The sequence below is a fragment of the Centrocercus urophasianus genome, unplaced genomic scaffold, assembly GCF_019232065.1.
Source record: "Centrocercus urophasianus isolate 14NV4802_14NV808 unplaced genomic scaffold, USGS_Curo_1.0 seq_5, whole genome shotgun sequence".
Taxonomy (NCBI): Eukaryota; Metazoa; Chordata; class Aves; order Galliformes; family Phasianidae; genus Centrocercus; species Centrocercus urophasianus.
Window position 1 is genome coordinate 1376500 of NW_024885088.1, and position 21355 is coordinate 1397854.

The 21355-nt window shown below is 40.5% G+C and overlaps 1 protein-coding gene across 9 annotated transcripts in view; it reads left to right on the top strand.

Annotated features, from left to right (window-relative positions):
* SOX5 (SRY-box transcription factor 5) overlaps positions 1-21355 on the top strand; it is a 332325-nt gene that overhangs the window by 160893 nt on the left and 150077 nt on the right. For all 9 annotated transcript variants that reach the window (XM_042834992.1, XM_042834991.1, XM_042834996.1 and 6 more), the window contains exon 4: positions 14359-14445. In XM_042834992.1, coding sequence (XP_042690926.1) covers positions 14359-14445 — 87 coding nt within the window. The remainder of the gene's footprint in view (positions 1-14358; positions 14446-21355) is intronic.

The following is a 21355-nucleotide window of genomic DNA, read 5'->3' on the forward strand; positions in this document are numbered from 1 at the left end:
TTTCATTTATGCCATAGCATCCCCCCAGGATTAAGTCATTTGTTGCTCTGGCATTCTCTTAAATCCTGGTCACAAAAGAGAACTTTGTGAACAATGGACCTGTTATCCTATTCAGCCCTTTCTGATCTATTAAATTCCCTGTTACACCATTCTGCAATTACTCCACACCCCACCTTCCCAGACCCCCTGTTCTCAAGCAATCTGGGAATTTGCCCTTGTCATTTGCCTCACTCCACGGGAGCCCCGCATCCCTCTGTTTCCTCCCCCCCACTGTTGATACTGACTCTGTTCTTTTCTGTGCTTGGCATACTCATGCAGTTTTTGGTCTTGGTTTGACTCTCCTTCGTGCCTTCATACCAGAGAAAAAAATTAATATCTATTCAAAGAGTTCTCCATCCTTTTCAGATAGATATAGGTTTTTATAGAAAATATTCCAGTTTTATTTCAAAGTTGAAAAAGAAAAACGGAATTACTTGTGGTTCCTTTTCCAAACGTTTCTTAATAGATACAAAATAAATTTATATGTAAACTGCATATTGTTGAACACTGTATCTGCAGGAGAGGAAGGCACCACATGTGAGAGGTCAATTTTAGCCACAAAATTAAATCACAAAAGGTGTGATTCTGTATAACAGTTTGGTACTGCTATCATTCAAACAGAGTTCATTAACTCTGTATTTCATATGAAATGATAAATGTAAGTGAATGGTAAAATTGAGGTAAAGTTGCCAGTGGGCTTAGATTCGTTTATTTTTTTTTCACACAACGCCAACAGTTTTCTGACTGAATTTTTTTTCAGAGCAAGCATTAAAACTTAGCTGAGTTTCCTAGAGACTTGGAGTTTGTTTGAATCAAAGTTCTAAGTTACCCCAGAAAGACAAACAAGAAGATAGACTCAGGAAACCCAGCAGTCAAGCTGCACAGCCCTATTCACAGATCAGTTCTTTAGTTTAATACTCCTCATTTACAGATTTGCCTTAATTTAAAGGAGCTGTTGCTACCAAAAAAACCCCATCTTTTATTGTCGGGAGGACTGGGTTTAGGTCTTGCAAGATCGTATTCCAGCTCCTCATAAAGGTTTGTTTCACTAATTCTCAGACCATGCATTATGGTTTCTGTGTTCTAGTTCTTTATTCCACTATAACCTAAGTGATGTTTGAGATCATAGTTACAGAAGGAAGTTTGTTTAACAGGTAGATCCTATTGTGGGTTTTGAGTACAAGATCAGTCTTGGGAAAGATGGTGCAAAGGTTAGAAGTGTGGGTTCATAAAGAACCATGTTGGTGGCCCAGGTGATTTGCTGCCTTCTGGACCAGTTGGAGCTTATCGGAGGACACCTTGACTAGTTCCTAGTGATGGAAAGTAGAAATAATCAAGACAAGAGGATACGAGTATTGAACAACTGATACCAGTTTTCTGTGTGTTAAAACAAAGTAATGCTTCTGCCCATTCACAGAAGATATCTAATGTGTTTCATCCCCATACCTAGGAAGCAAAGAATGAATAGGACCCTGAACTAGAGATGTTGCAGGGAAGGTAGACCTTTCCAAGTGATTCTCTCTTCCTCTGAACAATTTCATTCTACTTCAGTTCACTTTAAGCCTACTCTTCAGTGATCTTGTGGGACACGGCGTGAATGCCTTGGAATTGCAAAAGAAATCAGCTTTGTTTATGAGAAAGACCTCATTTCAGTCATCCAAAGAATTACCTAGGAGCAGGTCTCTTCAAACAGGTAGTTTGAGATACCTGGGAGAATGAGTATATGTACACCTCTCTTGTTTTTTTCCGTGAAACAAATTAGCTCCCAGGGAAACAAGGACAAGTTTATTGGACAAAGCATCGGAAAGCTAACTATAGGTGGCAGATCATGTGGGTGGTAGCACAGAGGTGACAGGATTATTTTTTTTTTTATTTTAAAGTAACTTCCCTTCATCAGAGGAAATGTTGACTTTCTCCGTATTTATGGGGTCTGTGTTCGTTTGTTTTTTTGTTGTTGTTTTTTTTTTTATTTGCCGTGAGGAATCTAGCACATCTTACGTTGTCATCCTTCTGTAAGTAAAGAACAGAACAGTGACAGGCTTTAACTCTTGGAAAGGTGTTCTGTTTCTACCCAGTATTCCTGTTCTTGGTGATTCATGAATGCGAATGATCTTTCTTATGGAAACAGCTACTTACAGAGGGGGCTGTAGTGAACTGAGGTAGGCCTAAGCTTCCTGAAATACTCTGAAACAAAGTTGTGCTGCAGAGTATGAGTAAGATTCCTCCTTGATTTAAAAATAAAATAAAATGAAAGATTTTGTCTTTTGTCCCTTTATCAATGTTTTGAAGGCATGGTATATGCTTGAATCTAAATCCTCCTGTCTTTTCTGACAAGCAGAAGTAAGTTCATGTTACTTTTCTATTCCTATTCTGTCTGACGTTTGCCTGGACCACTGCAATTACATTGTGAATGAGTAGGAAGGAGGAGAAGGCCATGTTTGGGTCCATTTTCAATAGTCTCAGGCAGTGGCCATAGAGTTGCGCTGACTGTCCTACTCCTTCAGTGCATTGCATAATATAAGTGCATTTTGGTTGAACCACTTATGTATCTTGATGTTATTCCCTGGCTCAGGAAGAAAAATGCTAGATCAAAAGGAAACCCAATGTATTTCCTCTTCTTATTTACACTGAAAATAACAGAGTCCAAGAAATCCATGAATGGAGACAAGTGAGAACAAACAGAGCAAGTTGTCAAGGCAGATGGGATGCTGTACTTTGGTGGAGAAGCCTGTGTGCAAATCATGGAAAATTATTTTAAACAAGTCCAATGACATTAACTTCAATAATTTTCACTGAATTCAACATAACGATTCCACATAAATATCATTTACATCACAACTAGCATTCTGACTTGCTGCAAAACTACCTCCATTTCAGAAGCTCTGATTTATATTGTAAATCCTTTTGTTATTACTATTATTGTTCATATATTTCTGGCAATCAGTGGTTGAGATTTTGTTTTCACATATGTTGTGCAAGAGGAGTTCAGGATGTGTAGTTGTTTAGCATCAGGCGTATGTGCTTTAATTCTCACTTCCAGTGGTAAAACAGTCTGTCATATTTTTAAAGAGAACAGAGATCTGAGCCTATTGTATGCTTTCCTGGTTGTTTCGGAAGGGGATATCCTTTTTAGTTCTCTATTTTCTATTTTTTAAATCCTTTCAGTGGTTTTATTAACATCAACGAGTATTTTACGGTTCTTTCAGTGTCATCATTAGGTTCATATTATAATAGCACACATTTACTCTAAGAAGTACACAGCAGATCTGATGACTGTAGCCCTTTCACTACAGAATTATGGCAACTTGTAATTTAAATAAATAGGTCCAGATGATCGAAAGATACATATGTTCTTACCTCAGTTTGATTGATAACACATAATTTTAAACCTGCTAGTTCTACATGTCAATATTTTGATGGGTTTTAGCATTGTATTTTCAACTTTCAAGCATATTTGTGCTTCAGGTGACTTACTTGCTCATTTGCTAATTTTGTCAGGACGTGGTATTGCCTGATTTGCTTTCACAGTCACTAGTTTTCCAGCACAGAGGCAGTACAAGGTTTACATTTGATGAAGATTATCTGTCACAGAAAGCTTACTAATTGAGTCACCTCAACTAGTAAATATAAGCGTGTGAATGCACGTATTCATTATTAGGACAAGAAAACATTTTGGCGCATTTTTCTGTCCTAGTGGTAAATGGATACGGTCACTTTCAGTTAAGGGAAAATCAACTTTTCTTCCATCTGCCATTGTTCTCCAAAGAGGATTATAACACAGTTGGTGAAATGCTAAGAATGGTAAAGAAAAATTATGTTAACCTTAAAAGAGGGAATGTCTTATTTGTTACCTAAGCTTGTAATTATCTTGCGAAAACAAGTACTGAGGGTGAGCCCTTCTCTCTGTCCGACTTGCAAGTCCCTTACCTTCTCTGTCACTTCTCACAGTTTAACTAATGGTCATATCTTGATTCACCCCTCCCCACCTCCCCTCCACTGACATCATAAATTATCCAGATCTAAATGGACAACATTCATTAGCTGTGCACTTTACAGAAAGAGCTAGCTCAGGAGCTAAGCACTCGCCTATTTTTATTAAAAGTTAAAAAGCTCCTTGCTGTCATGGAAAGGGGAGGTTGGGGGAGGTACAATAGAGGACAGTGCTGCAGAGCTAATAAATAAAAATAATAACTATTACCATTGGTTGAGTGACCTGGGGAGAAGAGCACTACCGAGCCATTTGTTGTTCCCTTTCACTTGTCAACAGCAGTGGCTTAAAAGCCTTAGCCATTGTTCAGGGCCTAATAGCACCTGTTGGGAAGATAGGAAGACAGCTGTCAAAAAAAAAAAAAAAAAAAAAAAAGAGGTGGGGGGAGGAGGGTGGAAGCCAGTGATTAGTTCAGTAACGTGTGTGTTGATGCAGCTGTGGTAGGACATTTCATGACTTGGGTTCAGAGGTGAGGTCTCATCCCTCCCCATGTCTCCAGACTCTTCCTCTTTTAACAGTGAGTCTCATCCCAGAGCTCACTGGTAAGGCCTCAGAGCCCAAGTCAAACACTTACCAGGCTGCTAGCAAGAGGAACTGATCTGTGCATGCTGTTTTCTGAGAAAGTGAGAGAAAAAGAACAACACTAACAAAACCCCAAAACCAAGCCCCAAACCAAGCCGCAGTGGCAGAAGTTGTGGCTCTTTGACTAGATCACTTGTTGCAGTTTTCTTATTATCCCTCTCTTGTGTTGGCAAATAAGGCTCTTCTTTGTCAAAATGAAGGTGACATGTAAGAAAGACCTGGAGGTAATAAGCTTCAAGTACCAGCAGCTCCCTTTACGGTTGATAATCTAGGAGCCAATGTTCCGTACATTTTGATGTTGGGAAGTAAAGGCTATGGCATGAACTGAAGGATGGGCTATTTAGAAAATGGTTTTCTCAGCTTCATCACTTACAGTCCTCGCTTTTGTCATTTTGGTGGAAATTACAAGGACTTCAGACCTCATTTTTTTTTTTTCGTATTTTAAGAAGCTACTTTGAAGCTTTCAGGTTAAAAAAAACAACAAACTACAGTAGTAACTGTGTGTAAAGTGTGATGTTGCTATTGAATTTCAGTATTTGGATAGTTGAAAATCTTGGAACTTCTAGCCAAACACTGCAGTTCTCAATTTACATTTAATGATTATTTAGATGAACATTTTGGCTACTTTTTGTTTTAGGATCTGAGGCTTTTTTTTTTTCTTTGAGGAAGATTTTCATGTGCTTAACAAAATAGACAGATTGACACGAGATAATTTCTGTTAAGGGATAAACTGTGGACTTCCATAGAACATCTTTCATGACAATTATCAATACCCATAAAAAGTTAGTCTATAATGATGTCACTAAATGCTTTTTTTTTTTTTTTTTTTTTTAGGCCTTTGTGCTTATTAAGAATATACTGAGATGATAAAAATTAGCAGACTAAAACCACTGCCCTCTGATAATATTAACAAGATATTATGGCCCTTTAATCAGACAAAGACTCTATTGGCAACACAATACAAAAATGTATTTCAAAGGAATATGTGTTTCAGTGAAGTATCTCTTTCTAATTGAGACAGAAAAGTAAAACTGATGTGAAATTGAAAGGCATTTATTTCCAGATGTCTCTGTTCTTATGTTGTTACTCTTGAAATAGCTTCTGGAAATATTAAAACATCTTTGGTTTCTGAACTTCAGTGAATCTCAGGCTTGGTATAGTGCCTCCTTCTGTCAACTGACAGGTTTTTTTTGGTGGGTGGACCACTCTTGAAAAAATCAGTTCCTTCTTTCATTTAGAGATGCTCGGAATTAAAGAGGTGTTAGAAAGTTTAAAAACACATCAAGGAAATAAATATTCCCTTTATTTTATTTTGCTGTTGCTTTTTTTCCTAAGGATTTCTACCGGTGTAATTGGAACATCAATGAAAAGAAAAAGGTTACCCTTCAGCTGTTTGAAAGTCAATTGCTCTGATTTATTAATACTTTTTGAATTAAGAAAGTGCGGGGGACAAAATCATTATTTTTAATTTGGTAACGTTAGATGCTTGCTTCCTTCTTGTCTGTTAATTTAACTAGGGGTGAAGAGGATGGTGGCAGTGGGGAGCTGGGGTCAGTCTAGAGATTGTGTATACTGAAAAGGACGTTCCAGCAGAAGTTCTGCCAGTGAAATGCCACATTTGGCGGAATGCGTTCACCACCAGCTTTTTTGGCCAGCTCACTGGCCTGGATCTCCAGGAGGCAGTCAGGAGCCTAATTCCTTTCTGGAATGAGATTTATACTCCTGAATGCCTTTAGGAATCTGAAGCACCAACAAATCTCAGTGACAAAAGGTATATTGTGCAGCGCGTGGTATTCGTACCTTTCACAGTGCCTCAGTGTGCTCTTCTCTGGGGGATGCAGTTGCTCTGCTGCAGGACTAGAAAGAGCTGAATGAATCCACCACTGGCTATATACTGCCATTGTCTCTGCAAGGACAAGGACTTAAGTGGAGGGAAATGTAGGTAGCAGTGACTACAAACCATGCTGTTCCTGTGATTACGTGGAATGATTAAGTTCTCAGGTTTTCTGAGTATCAAGGTGTACTCAGTAGCCTTGATAGCATCCGTTGTCACTAAGATATGCAAGGCAATTGAGTCTGTACTCCAGAAGTTAGCACGCTGGAAATAACGGATTGAACAACCTGGGATTTCTTGTTACTCTGAGCTGATAATGGGGATGCAAGCGCGTTCTCTGTCTCAGCACTCTGCTAATGAAAGAGGTGTTTCTATTGAGTATGCAGTCCTCAGAAAGGCTTGGTGGAAACTTTATTGACATGCACATTGGCAGCCCAGAAGAGTGTGTGACAGGCAGAATTTTAGAAGTACTCAAGTTTCTCATATTCTGAAAGCAAACTGCTGTGACGCTTTATACCAATAAAAAGGACGAAAGCTGAGAAAATCTGAACTACTGCTTATGTAACTCCAAAATAAATATACACTGCTGCTGGGAGACTGAAGGGCTGGAGGATGGTATTACCTGACAAACTTGATTTCTTTGTATTGTATATGTCATGCCTAGAGTGTGACGCTGCTTCCAAAGTGAATGAGTGAGATGACCATTTGTTGAAATGAGGCAGTCTGAAAAGTACTCAGTGAATAATACAACTGCCAGTACGTTCAGGTGATGGAAACTATAACAATTTCAGACAATAGCCTGACTGTTCCTGAATGAGATGCTGGTTTTGGATGCAAACCGAGCTTAAGAAGTCCTCGTGCCTTCTGCATGTCCTGCTTAGCCATGTATTCCTGCCTTGTGTTGTTTTTTGCTGGCCCCTCGCTTACATTCTAGGGCATAATTAGTTCAGCAATTGGTAGTATAGTGTATCTGAAGACTGCTCTAGCTCCTTTCCTTCTAACAAACATACTTGTGTTTTTAGGTAACTTTCTTGTAAAACTGGCAGTATGAATTGGTGAGCAGTCAGGAAAAAAAAAAAAAATCAGTTTGCATTTTTGCAGATACAATAAAATTATACTTTAATGGCATTTCTAGATTACTAATTCTAATTTTAAAATCTCAAATGTTTTATTTATTGTGCTATGGAACCTTTTCTGGCTACATGCATTATTTATTTATTTAATTTTTTTTAGCACAAGAAGCAGTCTTTTGTGCCAGAAATCACAATAAAAATGTCTTATCATTCATATGGTGTAAATTTCACTTAGGTCAGCTGTGGATAGAGAAGTTGATTTTGTCCTCTGAGATAAAATGCTATGGAACTAACATGTGGCTGGGGTGAGACTGGCAATTCCAAGAGCAGTAATGCTGGTTATCCCTGCCAGCGAAGGGAGCTTTTAGTAGGCTTGGAAGCCACCCATGGACATATGTAGTCCAGCTGTTTTCTGCATGGTGGTTGTGATGGAGTGGTGTAGTAGGAATCATACCATGATGTACTGGCCAGAGTACTGTAGCTTCACATTATCTCATCAAAACTTGAATATTTCATTCAGCTCTGTGAATTCATGCAGAGGACCAAAAAGAATCTTGCATACATAAAAAACCAACCCAACAGCATACTATTTCTTGTCCAGGCATGGAAGCCCCAGAGTCCTATTTTACCTACTGCCACATTTTACCTAGTGCTTATTACACCTGTTTGTTTGTTTGCTTTTTCTTTTTTCTTTTATTTTTATTTATTTATTTATTTATTGCAATCAGGCTGTTTTCCTGCTTGGCAACTAAATCATACATTTGAACAATTTACACGTATAGAGGTGTTTCCTACTGTATACTCCAAAAGTTTAAAATGCTTTCAGACCAGTAAAAAATTGCAGTGCTTGCTTCCTGGAAGGAAACAGAAAAAAAATGTATGTTGTGTGGTTTTTGATTTCCAAATTTAAATTGATTCAGTGTTGTGCCTGCTCATGATTCATAATGTCTTGCCTAGCTGCAAGTAGTTTCCTAGAAGCATGATTCTGTTGATGGAGAACCATATGTGTATGCAGATGCTGTATGTCTATGTAACCTGCTGATATCAACTATTTCTTCATATTGATGTTTTGTTTTCTTCACTATAAAAATTGTTGTTTTGTATAGGTAAGACCTTCATACCAACAGGGGTACGTTTTGTGTCTATTTGTGCTTGCCTGTACTTTCAAAGGAGGAGTAGAAATCTGCCCTTCATCTTGTTTCCTGCCTTGAACCAGAAAGAGTTTCATTGGGGTGCATAAATGCAGAGCAGAATGCCAGAAGAATGGTGTGTCAGTAGGTGACGGCTGTAGAAACCGTGGATGGAACTGTAGCCAACAGGTGTTTATGACCGTGACAGAAGAGAAGGGTGAATAATGGATGGAGGGTATTTGCTAGCTCTTTCATAACATAAAGGAAGATGCTTGCCAGAAGCATAGGGTATATCAGCCAATGCTAAAGTTTATTCATGATCATTTGTGCCGACCAAATACTCCTGCCTCTAGTAATGACACATGTTGGCAGGAAATGTCTGGTGGTCTGGCTGGGTACTGAGCAACTCCTGGCTTCTCTCCACCCTGCTACAGTTCATGTCATCATCCGTGTCGAGGCCAAACATCTTTCTTTTACTTTTTTTCTGAGGAGTCTTTCTCTTTCATCACAGGACAAGAACTGCTTGCAGTAATTACGGAGGAGAGAGCACTTGGGGCGTCTCCTTGGGAGAGCATCATGCAAGCAGGAGGTTGCAGGACTTGCATTGTTCCTCTAACTAGTAGTTGACTTACATCAGCCTCCCTCCCTTCTATAACAGTTATCACTTCTTTGTCATGCCAGAGCTTTGCTACCTTCTGTCTTCCTCAGATATGATTTTTCTGGAAGTGCATCATGTGAACAGCAGCTGTCCTGCACCTTGTTATAGCATGATGGAATTGCATTCCTTTCTCTAGAAGCAGGCAGCCTTTAGATAGAGAGGTCGGAGTTTTCCTTTTAGTAAATAATCAGCAAGAGCGGAAAGAGGTAACAGGAAGAGATTTGGCAATGAAGATCATTCTAAGCTTTTGTAAGTAGATTTCCAAGACTGTGACCCTGAAGGATGGATTGAAAAGAGCCACTGGAGAGGCTGGGCCTGAAGGGAACATGGTGCTGTGCAACCGGTTTGGAAGGCAGGTTCACGTACACATGCACTTGCACCGCCACTTAACTTGAGAGTAGGACTAGGTTCTTCCCAAATGGAAGCTGCAATGCCTGAAAAAACAAACAAACAAAAAAAACTTCTGGAAGTAGACTAAATTAAATTCAAGACTCCCTGACAGTACTAAAAGTGGTGACTCTTACTAGAGCTTTGTGGTTCAGGCCACTTTCTGGAAACAAACTGGTCCCTAAGAATGTGAAACCTTTTGTCTTTTAAGCAAGTGAGTCAGTGAAGCCATGTGTGAAAGGTCAAATGCTGAAGGAGAGAGACAGCAGTATGCTTGTTAGAGCATAAAAAGTTAGGTTAAAAAGTTATTTTATGTGAATTTACTGAGATACATTGCTTTTCAGTACCACCAGAATTTCAACATATATTTATATGTATGCTCAACATGTATAAATACACACGTGCCTGTGGATATGTGAACTGGAGCAGTCAATGTGGGACTACTACACTACTGAGAAGGGAGCTTGGTAACATTGCACTGGAGGTCTGTGCGAGGACTGGCTGCTGGCATCAGCCTTCAGGTCTCATTGATGTGGAGGAGGGAGTCAGTATGGTGAGCCCTTGGCAGGGGAGGAGGGAGAGTGCTGGGGTGTGGGGCGCCGAGAAGCAGCGTGCTGCTGTAACAATGGCTGGCACAGTTGGAGGGCTGTTCTCCAGTGGGTATTGCCATACGCACTGATGCAAAGAACCATATGCAAGCCACAGAGGCAAGGGTGAAACAAGGAAAGCAAAAGGCACTGTAAATATAGATAGAAAGGGCTAGTGACTGATAAATGTGCTATTAGAGAGCAGAAATCATTTTTGTGGATTAATCTGTATCTCTAATTCAGTTGGTCTCCTCTTCTCCAATATTTACTTAGTGACTCCTGTTACTCTTTCCATCTCAGTCTTTTTCTTTGGTGCCCTACTCATAATCCTGTTTTACTTACCACTTTACATAGCCTTTTTGGAACTAAAATATTTCCCAAACATTATGAATGACTGTAACAAACAACCTGTGAACAACTCTTTTGTAGATGTATTATTCATACTGTGCTGTGGATAAACTGGCAGTTGTTTTACTCTGTGCCATAGTCCTACACTGCAATTGGGTAACGGAAGGTTTTAGCTCAAGTGGGGCTAAGAAGTGGGGCTAATCCCGGATTCCTCTCAAGGTTGGAATTAGAAGGCAGTGTGAATAGTCGTGATACTCAGAATGGCAGAGTGCACTGTCCATTGCTTTTTGGAAATGCAAATATAGACTGTAATAATACATAATGGTCCTGACGCATGTCCAAAATCTCTACCAGTGTAAGTCAGCTTTTGGATGTAGTGAAATCCTTCTGTTAAATCTCGGAGGAAAATGAGCACTGGAGAGGGGGCTAGGAAGGCTCCTGTGTGCAGACCACCTTTTCTGATTTCAAATTGCACATTGTATGTGCAAGCATTAAAGTTCTATTGACTTTCTAATGAATCTTGAGTACTTCACAAGCAAGATAACAGTGTTTCTTATTTTGTGAGCATCACCTTCCCAGGAAAGTCTAAAAAAGCCTGAACAAAAGCTCAGGTTCTGTCTATGTAATTCATGGAAGCTCTACAGCTGTAACATTTTAAACAGCTACTTTTATTTAAGATGTTTAAATTTCAAATTTTTTTTTTTTTTTTAATGGGGTACATAAACAGCATAGTAAATGTTTGTTTCCAAGATATGATGCAGAATGTATTTCACAAGCAGTTACTGAAATGTGAGAGGTTGAGTGTGTGAATAGCATATTTTATTCAAGTACAGTATGTTAACACAGTATAAATGGAATTAAACAAGCTGTTATTTAATATAGCTCTTTAGATTTAATATAGCTCTTTAGCTCTGCTAAGCTATAGGGGTGGGGAAGCTATTGTCTTCAAGAATTAAAGTTCTATTTAAGTACGAGCAGGACAATTATTTGCTGATTCTATATCAAAATTCTATTTAAGTGCCTTTCAGTAAAAATTGCAGTTGGAGTCAAGAGAGGTTTGGAACTGAGTTAGTACATCAATTAAATACAATTACATGTTTTGTTTTTAAGGGGGGAAAAAAAAGTCCATATAATATTATTTTAAATAGTTAACGTACAGTATTTCAACAGGGGAGACGCTTATTAGATCAGCGCAATCTCTTTCATGCCATCGGGATTGCTGCGGGGCTTATAATCGCGTTAAATTTTCATATTACTCATATTCTCACAGTAATGAGCAGATGCATTGTTACCATTGGGATTTTGCCATTCGGCCTTTCACATCTCCAATCACCATCTCCTCCCGCGGTCTTCCCCATCCGCGCGAAAGCCGCTCCCTGACGCGCGGCGTTCATCTCCCGCCGTCTCTGCCACCGAGGCAGAGGTAGGGACGCTCGGGACCGCCCCACCGGCACAAGGTCGCGGAGCCGCTCACCGGCGGCAGCGCCCCTCGCAGCCCCGGCGCCGCGCTCTCGGCCCGGGCAGGGCCGGCCCAGCCTCCCCCCTTCGCCGGGGCGGGCCGGGGCGGGGCGGGCGGCGGCGGTTCGGCCGGGGCGGCGGGAGCGCTCGCAGCCGGCGCGGCTGTTGCTGTAACGCGGGGAGTTAGACGGAAGACTTCTGTTCCTTGACGAGCGCGCTACAGAGAGTATTTTGTCTAGCCGCAGGGGAAAAGCTTTGTCACGGACTTGGCTGACAATAGACTTAAAAGTAAGACGGGCTGCTTTTGGTGCCTACAGGCTCTGGAGCCTATTGTCAGCGCACAATGGATTTCTCTTGCCGCATTCCTGCTTTGCAAAGGTTTGTTAGCTTTTCATGACTGACAGTCCTCTACTGCAAATACCGCATTTGCTCCGGCCTGTTTACACGCTGCTCGAGAATTTGTGAAAAGCTCAGGATTTAAAAAAAAAAAAAAAAAAAAAAATCGGCACCGTTTATTTGACTGACTCAGAAATGTTTTGAAAAAAATGGGTGTTTACAGGCGACGCACAAACTTGGGCAATAGGCGTGCGAGCGCCTGCAGCGCGGCGCAGCCGGCCCAGCCCCGCACGGGAGTGAGAATCGCAGTGCAACTCCCGACAGCAATCCGCTCCGATTTCGTCGCACATCCAGAGCTTGCAGCCGTGGTTCGGAATCCTCGTGAATTTTTCCCTCCTAGAGGGGAGAATCCTTCCCCGCCGAGCGGGAAGCATCCCGTTGTATAGAGAACACGGGAGAGTGAGCGTTGCAGCGTGTCTAAAAACGTCGCGGGAGGGGAATGGGGAGGGGGAAATACTGCTGCACGGGAGACGCTGGCGGTGCGGCTCCCTTTATGGGGTGGGAGCGGGGCTCCGTCGCTGCCCCGTGGGACGGCCGCTCGAGAGAGGCCTGCTGAGGGGAGCCGCCGTGCGGGGCCCCCGCTCGCATCTTCCCTCCCGCACCGCCGCTCGCGAAGTTGGGGCTTGAAGAAAGTAGGCAGAATTAGCCAAACGAGATAATGAAGGTTCCCCGTAATGGTTTTTACTGTGGGGAAAATTAACCAGTTGCTAATAATTGTATGGTCTCTAGGCCAGACGGTCCCTTTGATAAGTTAACATGTACTCCCTTTATGCTCCTGGTAGGGGGTAAACAAACGCCTGAACAAATACAAATACACATAAACACGAATGTGGAGAATAGCAGTATATGTCTTAGATCCAGATAATAAGTGTGGGTATTGTTATTTAGATGGCGCATACTGGGACACTTATCTTTTAGTACACTCCATTTTCTAACTGAATGCAGTGCTAATCGTAGGATTGAAAGCTATTGTAATTGTGTACCCATCTAAATGCTGACAAGAATATACAATTACATTGTTTGGAATTGAGTTTAATGTCCTCTGAATTTTATTAGCATTTATATTTACTTATGCATTAAAATTCTACACAAAAAGAGGTCAGAATACGAGAGTTACAGACATAAATAGCAGACCCGTCCATACCCTGGCTGCATTTTTGCTGAAAATACCGAAGGAATATATTTTAGTCTATTTTATTTTTAAAGGAAGTGATAGAATCTGAAATGAGCAAATAATGGGTTTCCATTCTAAGCGATGCCTTTTCTCCCTCTGGATTTTGCACTCTTTTAAGGCTTTTTTTTTTTTTTCATACTCAACTTTTTATTATTATTTATAATGTGCGTGCTACTGGAAAATCTTTCCACAGTATGCTTACCACCACACGATGTTTAAACACACATTATAAAGTGGATGTAATTGTAAACACTCAGAGGGATATAATTACATGTAGCAGATTTAGGAGCTAATTCTTTGCTTCTCTCTCTCCCTCTCCCTCTCTCTCTCTTTTTACTCTGCATTTTATCAACATAATTATTTTTTGACTACAGACTAACGCTCAGAAATTGACAGGCATCCATTATAAGCAGCAACTTGTTCACCAAATTGAAAAACAATGAACTGCAGGTTTATATGTGCCCATTGTCATACGAAATTACTATGGCTTTGTTCCACGAGAGGAAAAAGCTAATGGTTTTGAAACAGCAGGTGACAAAACACATTTTTTTTTCCTCCCCTCTTATCAGTTTGTTGATGAAGTCATTACGACTGGGGCCCAGAATAGGGTTGGCCTTATTTTTAGCAGATAGACTTTTAATGAGTTCTATTGTGGAGACAGTCATGTTGATTTGCTTACATTTTTTTTCCCCCCCTTCACTCAGAAACTCCCAGTATTGAAAAGCTACTATCAAAGGACTGGAAAGACAAGCTTCTTGCCATGGGATCAGGGAACTTTGGAGAAATAAAAGGTAATGCTCTTTCTCTGCTAAAACGAACTGAGAATGAATATACATTTATCACGGGCTTTTTGCAACTTTGTTTGTTTGTTCCTCTTCCCTTCCCTCATCTTGAAGCGTAGTAATTCGAGGCTGAAATAAAGTGTATGCCCTGCGTCTGTATGTAAATACACGAATCAATGTTTTATTGCCCTAAATGAATGAACTTATGTAAAGCCATTGTTGCACATATCATTCTCTGTTATAAGAAGATAGATGCTACAGCTGAACTGAAAAAAAAATGTAAATTCGCTTATCAAATGCAGGCTTATGTGTGGGATCAGAGCGTAGCAGCACTTGGCTTCTGAGTGTACTGAGGGTACTCAGAATTCCTTGTTCATGTTTGTACAGATTTTGGTGATGGAGATTATTTTTTTTTTTTTACTTTTCTGAATGTACTGAAAAAAAGAAAAAAAAAAAAAAAAGAGAAAAAGAAACAACACCAGAAAAACAAAACCCACCAAAGTTAGTGTTACGCTATTTCTAGGTACTGAAATCAGCCAGCGCAGATTTGAAAAGACAGCGTACAACATCTGTGTGCTAAAGCATGTTCTTTTAATGCCATGCTCCAGAAGGAAAATGACAAAATTTGACCACTCTCCAGCAGCAGTAGCCTCTGCTTTGCCAAAATGTTTCCCCATTTTATATATGTGAGGTCATGTTGGGGAACCTGTCGTTGTTTGTTGTCGTGTAATTTAAAATTTTTATAGTTCTTCCTGAATGCCTGTGATGAGGAACTGACAGAATACCTGCATGTCAAAAACTTCAGTTTTCAGAGCAGGTGTTGTGGTTCTGCAAAGAAACAGTGGGTCTGATTCTTCTCCCATTCCTATCACTGTACATCTACAGTAGCAAAATCCAAGCCAGTGTTGTTTTGGGAATGTGGAAGTAGATTGAGATTAAAACGAAGCCTTTCTTTTACGTTTTAAACGAGATTTCATTCCTCTCCATTATTTTTGGTTTGTTTGTTTACTGATGTCCCCAGTGCAGAGATCCTCATTCAAACAGGCTCCCAGACCTCGTGCTTGGCTGGTTTATGGACCGTCTGCACTAGAAATGGGCAGTATTCAGTAAAGACTGCCACATGACGTGCTCAGATAGGTTAACACATTGGTCAATGTGCAAAGATAGTGTTAATTTAATTATATGTGCCTTCCAGCTTGTCACAAATAAGCCATCAGCATTAGTGTGCTCTAGCCCGCTGACTTACACAAGTAGGAAAGTATGCCACTTGCTTCCCCTAGCTTCTCCCTAGGAGGCTGTAATTCAGAAAATGTATATTCACTACATATGTAGGATAACTTCAGAATAGAATATAGTGCTTCGGCTCCGAACGGGCTGTGATATTATCGTTATAACAGAGGGCCAAACCCTGAGTCCTTCATTCCCACTGAGCACATTTTCTCCAGGCGCACAGAGCAGGGTAGCCACTGGGCGTACCTGGGATTTCTGTTGTTTGGAAGCACATTGTTTTAAAGTAACAACGTCGGCTGCCATGGACTGACGAATCTTCAAAATGTTTTAGGTCTGATGTACAGAGGCAGCTTTCATAGCCACTTTTGGGTGTGTTTCGGTGGTTCTCACAGGATTTCTGGAGCCTCTTTTAACTCTTGTTGCGCTGGAGCTGGAGGAGTTCGCGCAGTGATTCTGCTCTCCCCCTGCACTCAGTGAAGCTGCGCTGAGAAGTGCTGTGCACCGTGAAGTAGTCTGCTCTCCATCCCCCCCCACCCTCCCCCCGGGTCCCTGTGATCTCGTTCTCTTGGAGGGCAATCTTTTTTTCTCCCTTCCTCTCTCTCACAAGTTAAACTTGAAAGCAGCGGAGGCAGCTCTGTGCTAGCACGAAAGAAATTCAGCAGTCCTTTCAGTCTCGCCCGGGGGGAGGATGGGAGCAACAGCACAGCCTCAAAGAAGAGTTTGCTTTGCTTTAATTTTTGTTTTTTAGCTTCATATTTTGAACACAAGTCTAGTTATTGTTCTGCAGCTCTGTTCAAAAGCCTCACATCTGACGCTTTTTAGTGCAACTGTGGTGCTGTGGTTGGGGGCATGGTTATTAGGTGTTTGGATCAGGTTTGGCAGTAAGCTGTGAAAACAGGCACTGGTTTATTTTTCCTACTGACTGCCGTGACAGTTGCAATTATTGTCCATTGTTCCTAGGTGGCTGGAAAGGAGGGAGGATACAATAGAGCATTGCCCTCTGGGGGTAAATGAATTTGACTTACAGGTTCTTGGGGGGTCACGAAGGCTGATTATTTAGTGCCCAGGAATGTGGTTTTCATGGCACCGCCAGCCATGAGCTGCAAACGAACAATGGCTCAGCTGTATTGCAGCTGTATTTAGTGAGATAGCATGAAAGGTGTGCAAGTGAAGCTGGTCTGTAGTCACGTATGCGTGTACAATCACACGTATATTAGGCTAGAGAATGTTTTTGTCCTTCTATACAAATGTGCAGTTATTAAGGTTTCCAGTTGTGAGTTTTTAATTAACTTCTCTCTATATTTGTCTTGGCAGTTGCATTTTTTTCTTTCATTTCTATATTAGTGATATTTGGAAACACTGCACAACTAGTGTCTTATTGTTAATACACCCTGGAATGTGGACAGCACTTAGAATCTGCACTGCCCAACTGTCTTATGCGCTGAATAGTTTTTTCCACATAACTGTTCAAAATTTCATTGTGTTTTTCATTAGATCTGGGGGAGTTTTAGTATGTCATGTGCTAAAGTCTCAGCGCTGGACTACATATTGCTAATGCCCAAGTTTGTGTACTCACACTGAATTTTATTCGCTGGTAGAGGTTAAGAGAAAGGAAGATGAAGAGTTTATTTTCTGTTAGTGTTATTTCTTATAAGTTAGAAAGCAATAGTGTTTTATTAAAGATATGGAAGTCTGTGGATGGTTAGACTAAGTTTCCAGACTCCTTAGTTTTGTATTCAGTTCTTCCTCTTCACTTGCTTTGTTACTTTCAGCAGCCACTTCAAGCCCCCTTTTCTTCAGCTGCACGCTTCTAAAAATGGAAAAAAGTGAGAGTATCTGCAGAAGCTTAGTTACAAACTTCAAGATCTTAGTTAGAATGATCTACATATGTCGAGGGACTAAAGTACTAATAGTACTAATAGTGCATTCCAGGGCTTGATTAAAAGATACAGGAAGGGAATGCCCTTACAATTGAGCAAAGAACCTGCCATATCTGGAAATTTAGTTTGAAATCTAGTTTGAATGGCTCTGTTTGCTTAGAGAGGCAGTATAGGGCTGCCTCTCAGTTTAGAAATGGAGATTTCTTAAGAAATCTTGTTGTAGTAAAGCATACAAAACATTTAATTGAGTGGATGTATATTAAGATAAAACCTTAAAACTGTATAGTGAATTGGTTAAAGTATATTCAAACTTACACCCATCGTATTCAAGAAAGGGGCTCAAAAAGCCTCTGAGTTGCTCACGGCTAACGCAGTTTATTGGAGTCAGTGAGGCAGAGAGAGCTTCAGTGCTCTCCAGGAAAGAGAATTACAGCCCTCCCTGCTCTCAGCAGAGCCTGCTGCTGTTTGGGAACTGCGAGGTGACAGTAGTTGCTTTCCTCCAAAGCGAAGTTACTGACTGCAGGAGGTGCAACGTGCAGGGTGGACCACTGAGAGATGGCCTTTTGCTATCAGTGGCCATACCCATAGTTAGAAACAACTGTGAAATTTGAGTTTCACTGCTCAGACAAGGCCCAAGAGCAAGCTTTGGAGACGGCTGCTGGCCTCTGAGTACATGGCGAGATGTGCGGCCTGGCCTGGCTGCTGTGGATGTGAGTGAGACAGTTTCAGCCAGGAGGAGAAATCTCGTTAAAACTTCCCCAGTGTACACAAAGCCCTTCTGCTAATCTTGTTCATCTCCCACTTATCAAGGGTTGTCAAGAAATATAAATACGTATTTTGTATGCACCCCACTTAGCTAATTTTGAATAGGTGTGTGGAACAAAAGGCTGAACTGACTTTTGTCACTAATCTTTCAGAGTTGGTTTGCTGTTGAAGTGAAGGCATTGTTCATAGTGATTGCGCCTGAACCTTTCAAGAAAGACTGGGCAAGCCTGAACTTGATTTTTTTGTTGTTTAAAAATCCCTCTCAGTTGTACAGGTTACTTCCTAACCAAGCCTGGCAAACTATTTTCTGCACTCAATGTCAAAGGGTTTGTCTTTAGGGTAAACTCAGCTCTTCTTTGTATCCACTTAAATCTTAAAGACTTTACTGGAGTAACTCCAGATTTATGAGTGTAATTGAAAGCAAGATTAGCCTACCAATCCTAATCTTTAATGCATGATAACACAGATACTTGTTTTGTTCGAGAACCTGTGCTCCAAGTAACATGAAGTATCGGCGCAGGTATTACATCCCGCTGTGTCTGATGGATGATGGGGCCATGTTTGCCCAGGCTCTAATCTTACTCTATGTTGGGAAGATGGGGCACGAGAGAGTATGCAGTCAATGGTTTTAGGGCTGCCAATAATGGATAAAGAGAAATAATCCATTCAGTGATACTATAGCTCGTCAGAGCCTGTGAATTAAAGACATATGTTATGTAGATTCAATGTATGGATTAAAACGGATAATCTGGTAGGTGACACACAGAATCTTGAGATAAGTGGGCTATGCAGATTCGCTATATGGATTGTGACGGATAATTCCATTTAAGTAACACTGGACAAGTTGAAGACAAGTAAGCTTCAAGTAGTGCTCAGGTTATGTGCAGTAATCCAGTGAGTGACATGTTGGATCTCATAATCTGTAAACTGAAGGCAAGAAAGCTAAGAATTTTGCATTTAGATGTGGACAGGAAGGAGCGGGGGAGAAGGGAGAGAGGTTATTCGTGGGGAATGCTCTGGGTTTAAACCTTTTACTAATAAAACAGAGATCCCCGGGAGATGTGTGAAAGCTGAACACTTTCATGGGAGCTATGTAAATTTTGCATTTGCAAATTAATGATTGAAAAATGTTTGCAAACTTCTGTCAGACATGGATGTGTTGATTTTTATTTTTTTATTTTATTTTATTTTTAATTTTTGTGGGTAGTGTAGCATTGTATTTGGAGTGGGGAGAGAAGGAGGGTGAGAAAGTTATAAGTGAAGGAGGTAAGACATGCGGGGTCGTTGGCATTTAACTGCGATAAATTCAATATTTATTCCAACCTTCTTCTTTGTGCGTATTTTTGGGGGGTGTTTAATAGTTGGCAATTTGCTGACAGAGGGCTTTAGTCCTTTGCTAATATCTCAAAAGTGCTGGAGGGGGAACCTGCCCAGTGGCACACAGGGGAACCTACGTTTCGAGAGGAAATTTGGCAGCTGCTGAAATTAGTGGAGGTTGATCACGCTGCAATATGATACTCTCAGACTGCAGAGCAGCAGACAGTGCCAACTGAGCCACACCAACGCAGAATTCAGGCCAAATGAAAGTCTGAAATGGAGACTGTGACTGGATGAAGCTGCTCCTATTTGACCCTAGGATGGGAATTTGGTTGGGGGCAGCATCTTTGGAAGAGGAGGGCTAGAGGAAAGCATCTAAAATGCAAAAAATGGGAATTTGTAGCAAAGCAAGATTGTTGTGTTTTTTTTGTTTTTGTTTTTTATGGTTTTTTTTTTTTGTTTTGTTTTTTTGTTTTTGTTGTTGTCGTTTCTTTTTTCTTACAGATGCTCAGTTTGATCAGGAAAAAGATTAGGTTCTATTCAGAACAACTACAACTTTTATTTTTAAAAGTATTACTAATGGAGAAAACAGAATAAAATTGAACTAATTAAAGTAGCAAATGCCAGTGGCTTTATTTTGTTTGAACATGTGGAGGCCAAACCACTATATTTAAACATCATGCAGAGTGCTGGATGACAAAAGGGAATTAAACCAGTTCTTCTTTGTACTAAAATTACCTCAAAGATGTGCTGATGGAGATGAATGTTGCTGAGCTACAATTACCAGTTTGTCAAAATAAAGCAAATACACATACATATTTCTTACTGTTTATACTGCTACTGCATACAATTCCTCTAGCAAATGCTGTTTCTCTAGCCGAGTCCTAGCTTCTTGTCTAGGCAATCCAACAAAGAAAAGCCTCTGAGAAATAATCTCAACACAAACACTGTCTATTCCTTTTATAACCTTGACAGTAAGTTACTAACCTGGTTGAATACCAAGCTTTGTTTGCAGTCTACTGTACCAAAACTTTTTATGACAGCAAATGAAGAATGCTCACTGACATCTTTTTCCAGCATTGCGAAACAGTAATGTGTTGGGCTGTTACAGAGCAGACAGCTAAGTTTTTGTTCCCACAGAATATTAATTCTTGAGGGTAGTAATGGCAAAATACGGTAATTGTTCATCATTTGTTTTTATTCATTCTGCAAAGTCTTCCATTGAAACTTAAAATATTACATCCACAGGCTGAAATATGTAACTTCGTTTGAACTTGCTGTTCTAAAAAGGACTTCTATTTGCAAGCAAAAAAGATTCATTACATAAATCTGTGGGTACAGGCAAACAGGTTTGAATTCTGGGCTTTTTCTTTATTTGTTTGTTCTGGTAGTGGCAGCCTGCTGAGTAAAAAGCAGTCAGAAAGTTTTCTTTTATTAAGCTGACTTCCCATATCAATCACATGAAGTCATTTAATTTAGCAAGGTAGGTAGCTGTAAGTGATGGCAGTCATTGTGTAGCGAAGTTGGCTTAAATGCTTAATGAAAAATGCCAGTTCTTAAATATTTACATCCTGGCAGCCCCAAGATTTACTGGCTTGAAAAGCTGTGTGCCAGTCTTTAATAAAACATTCCCTGAAGTATTGATTAGGGAAGCATCGAGGGAGTTTGCGCATGTGCAAATGTCCATTTGCCCGTGTCCACCCACAAATACACCCGCCCGTAGTACC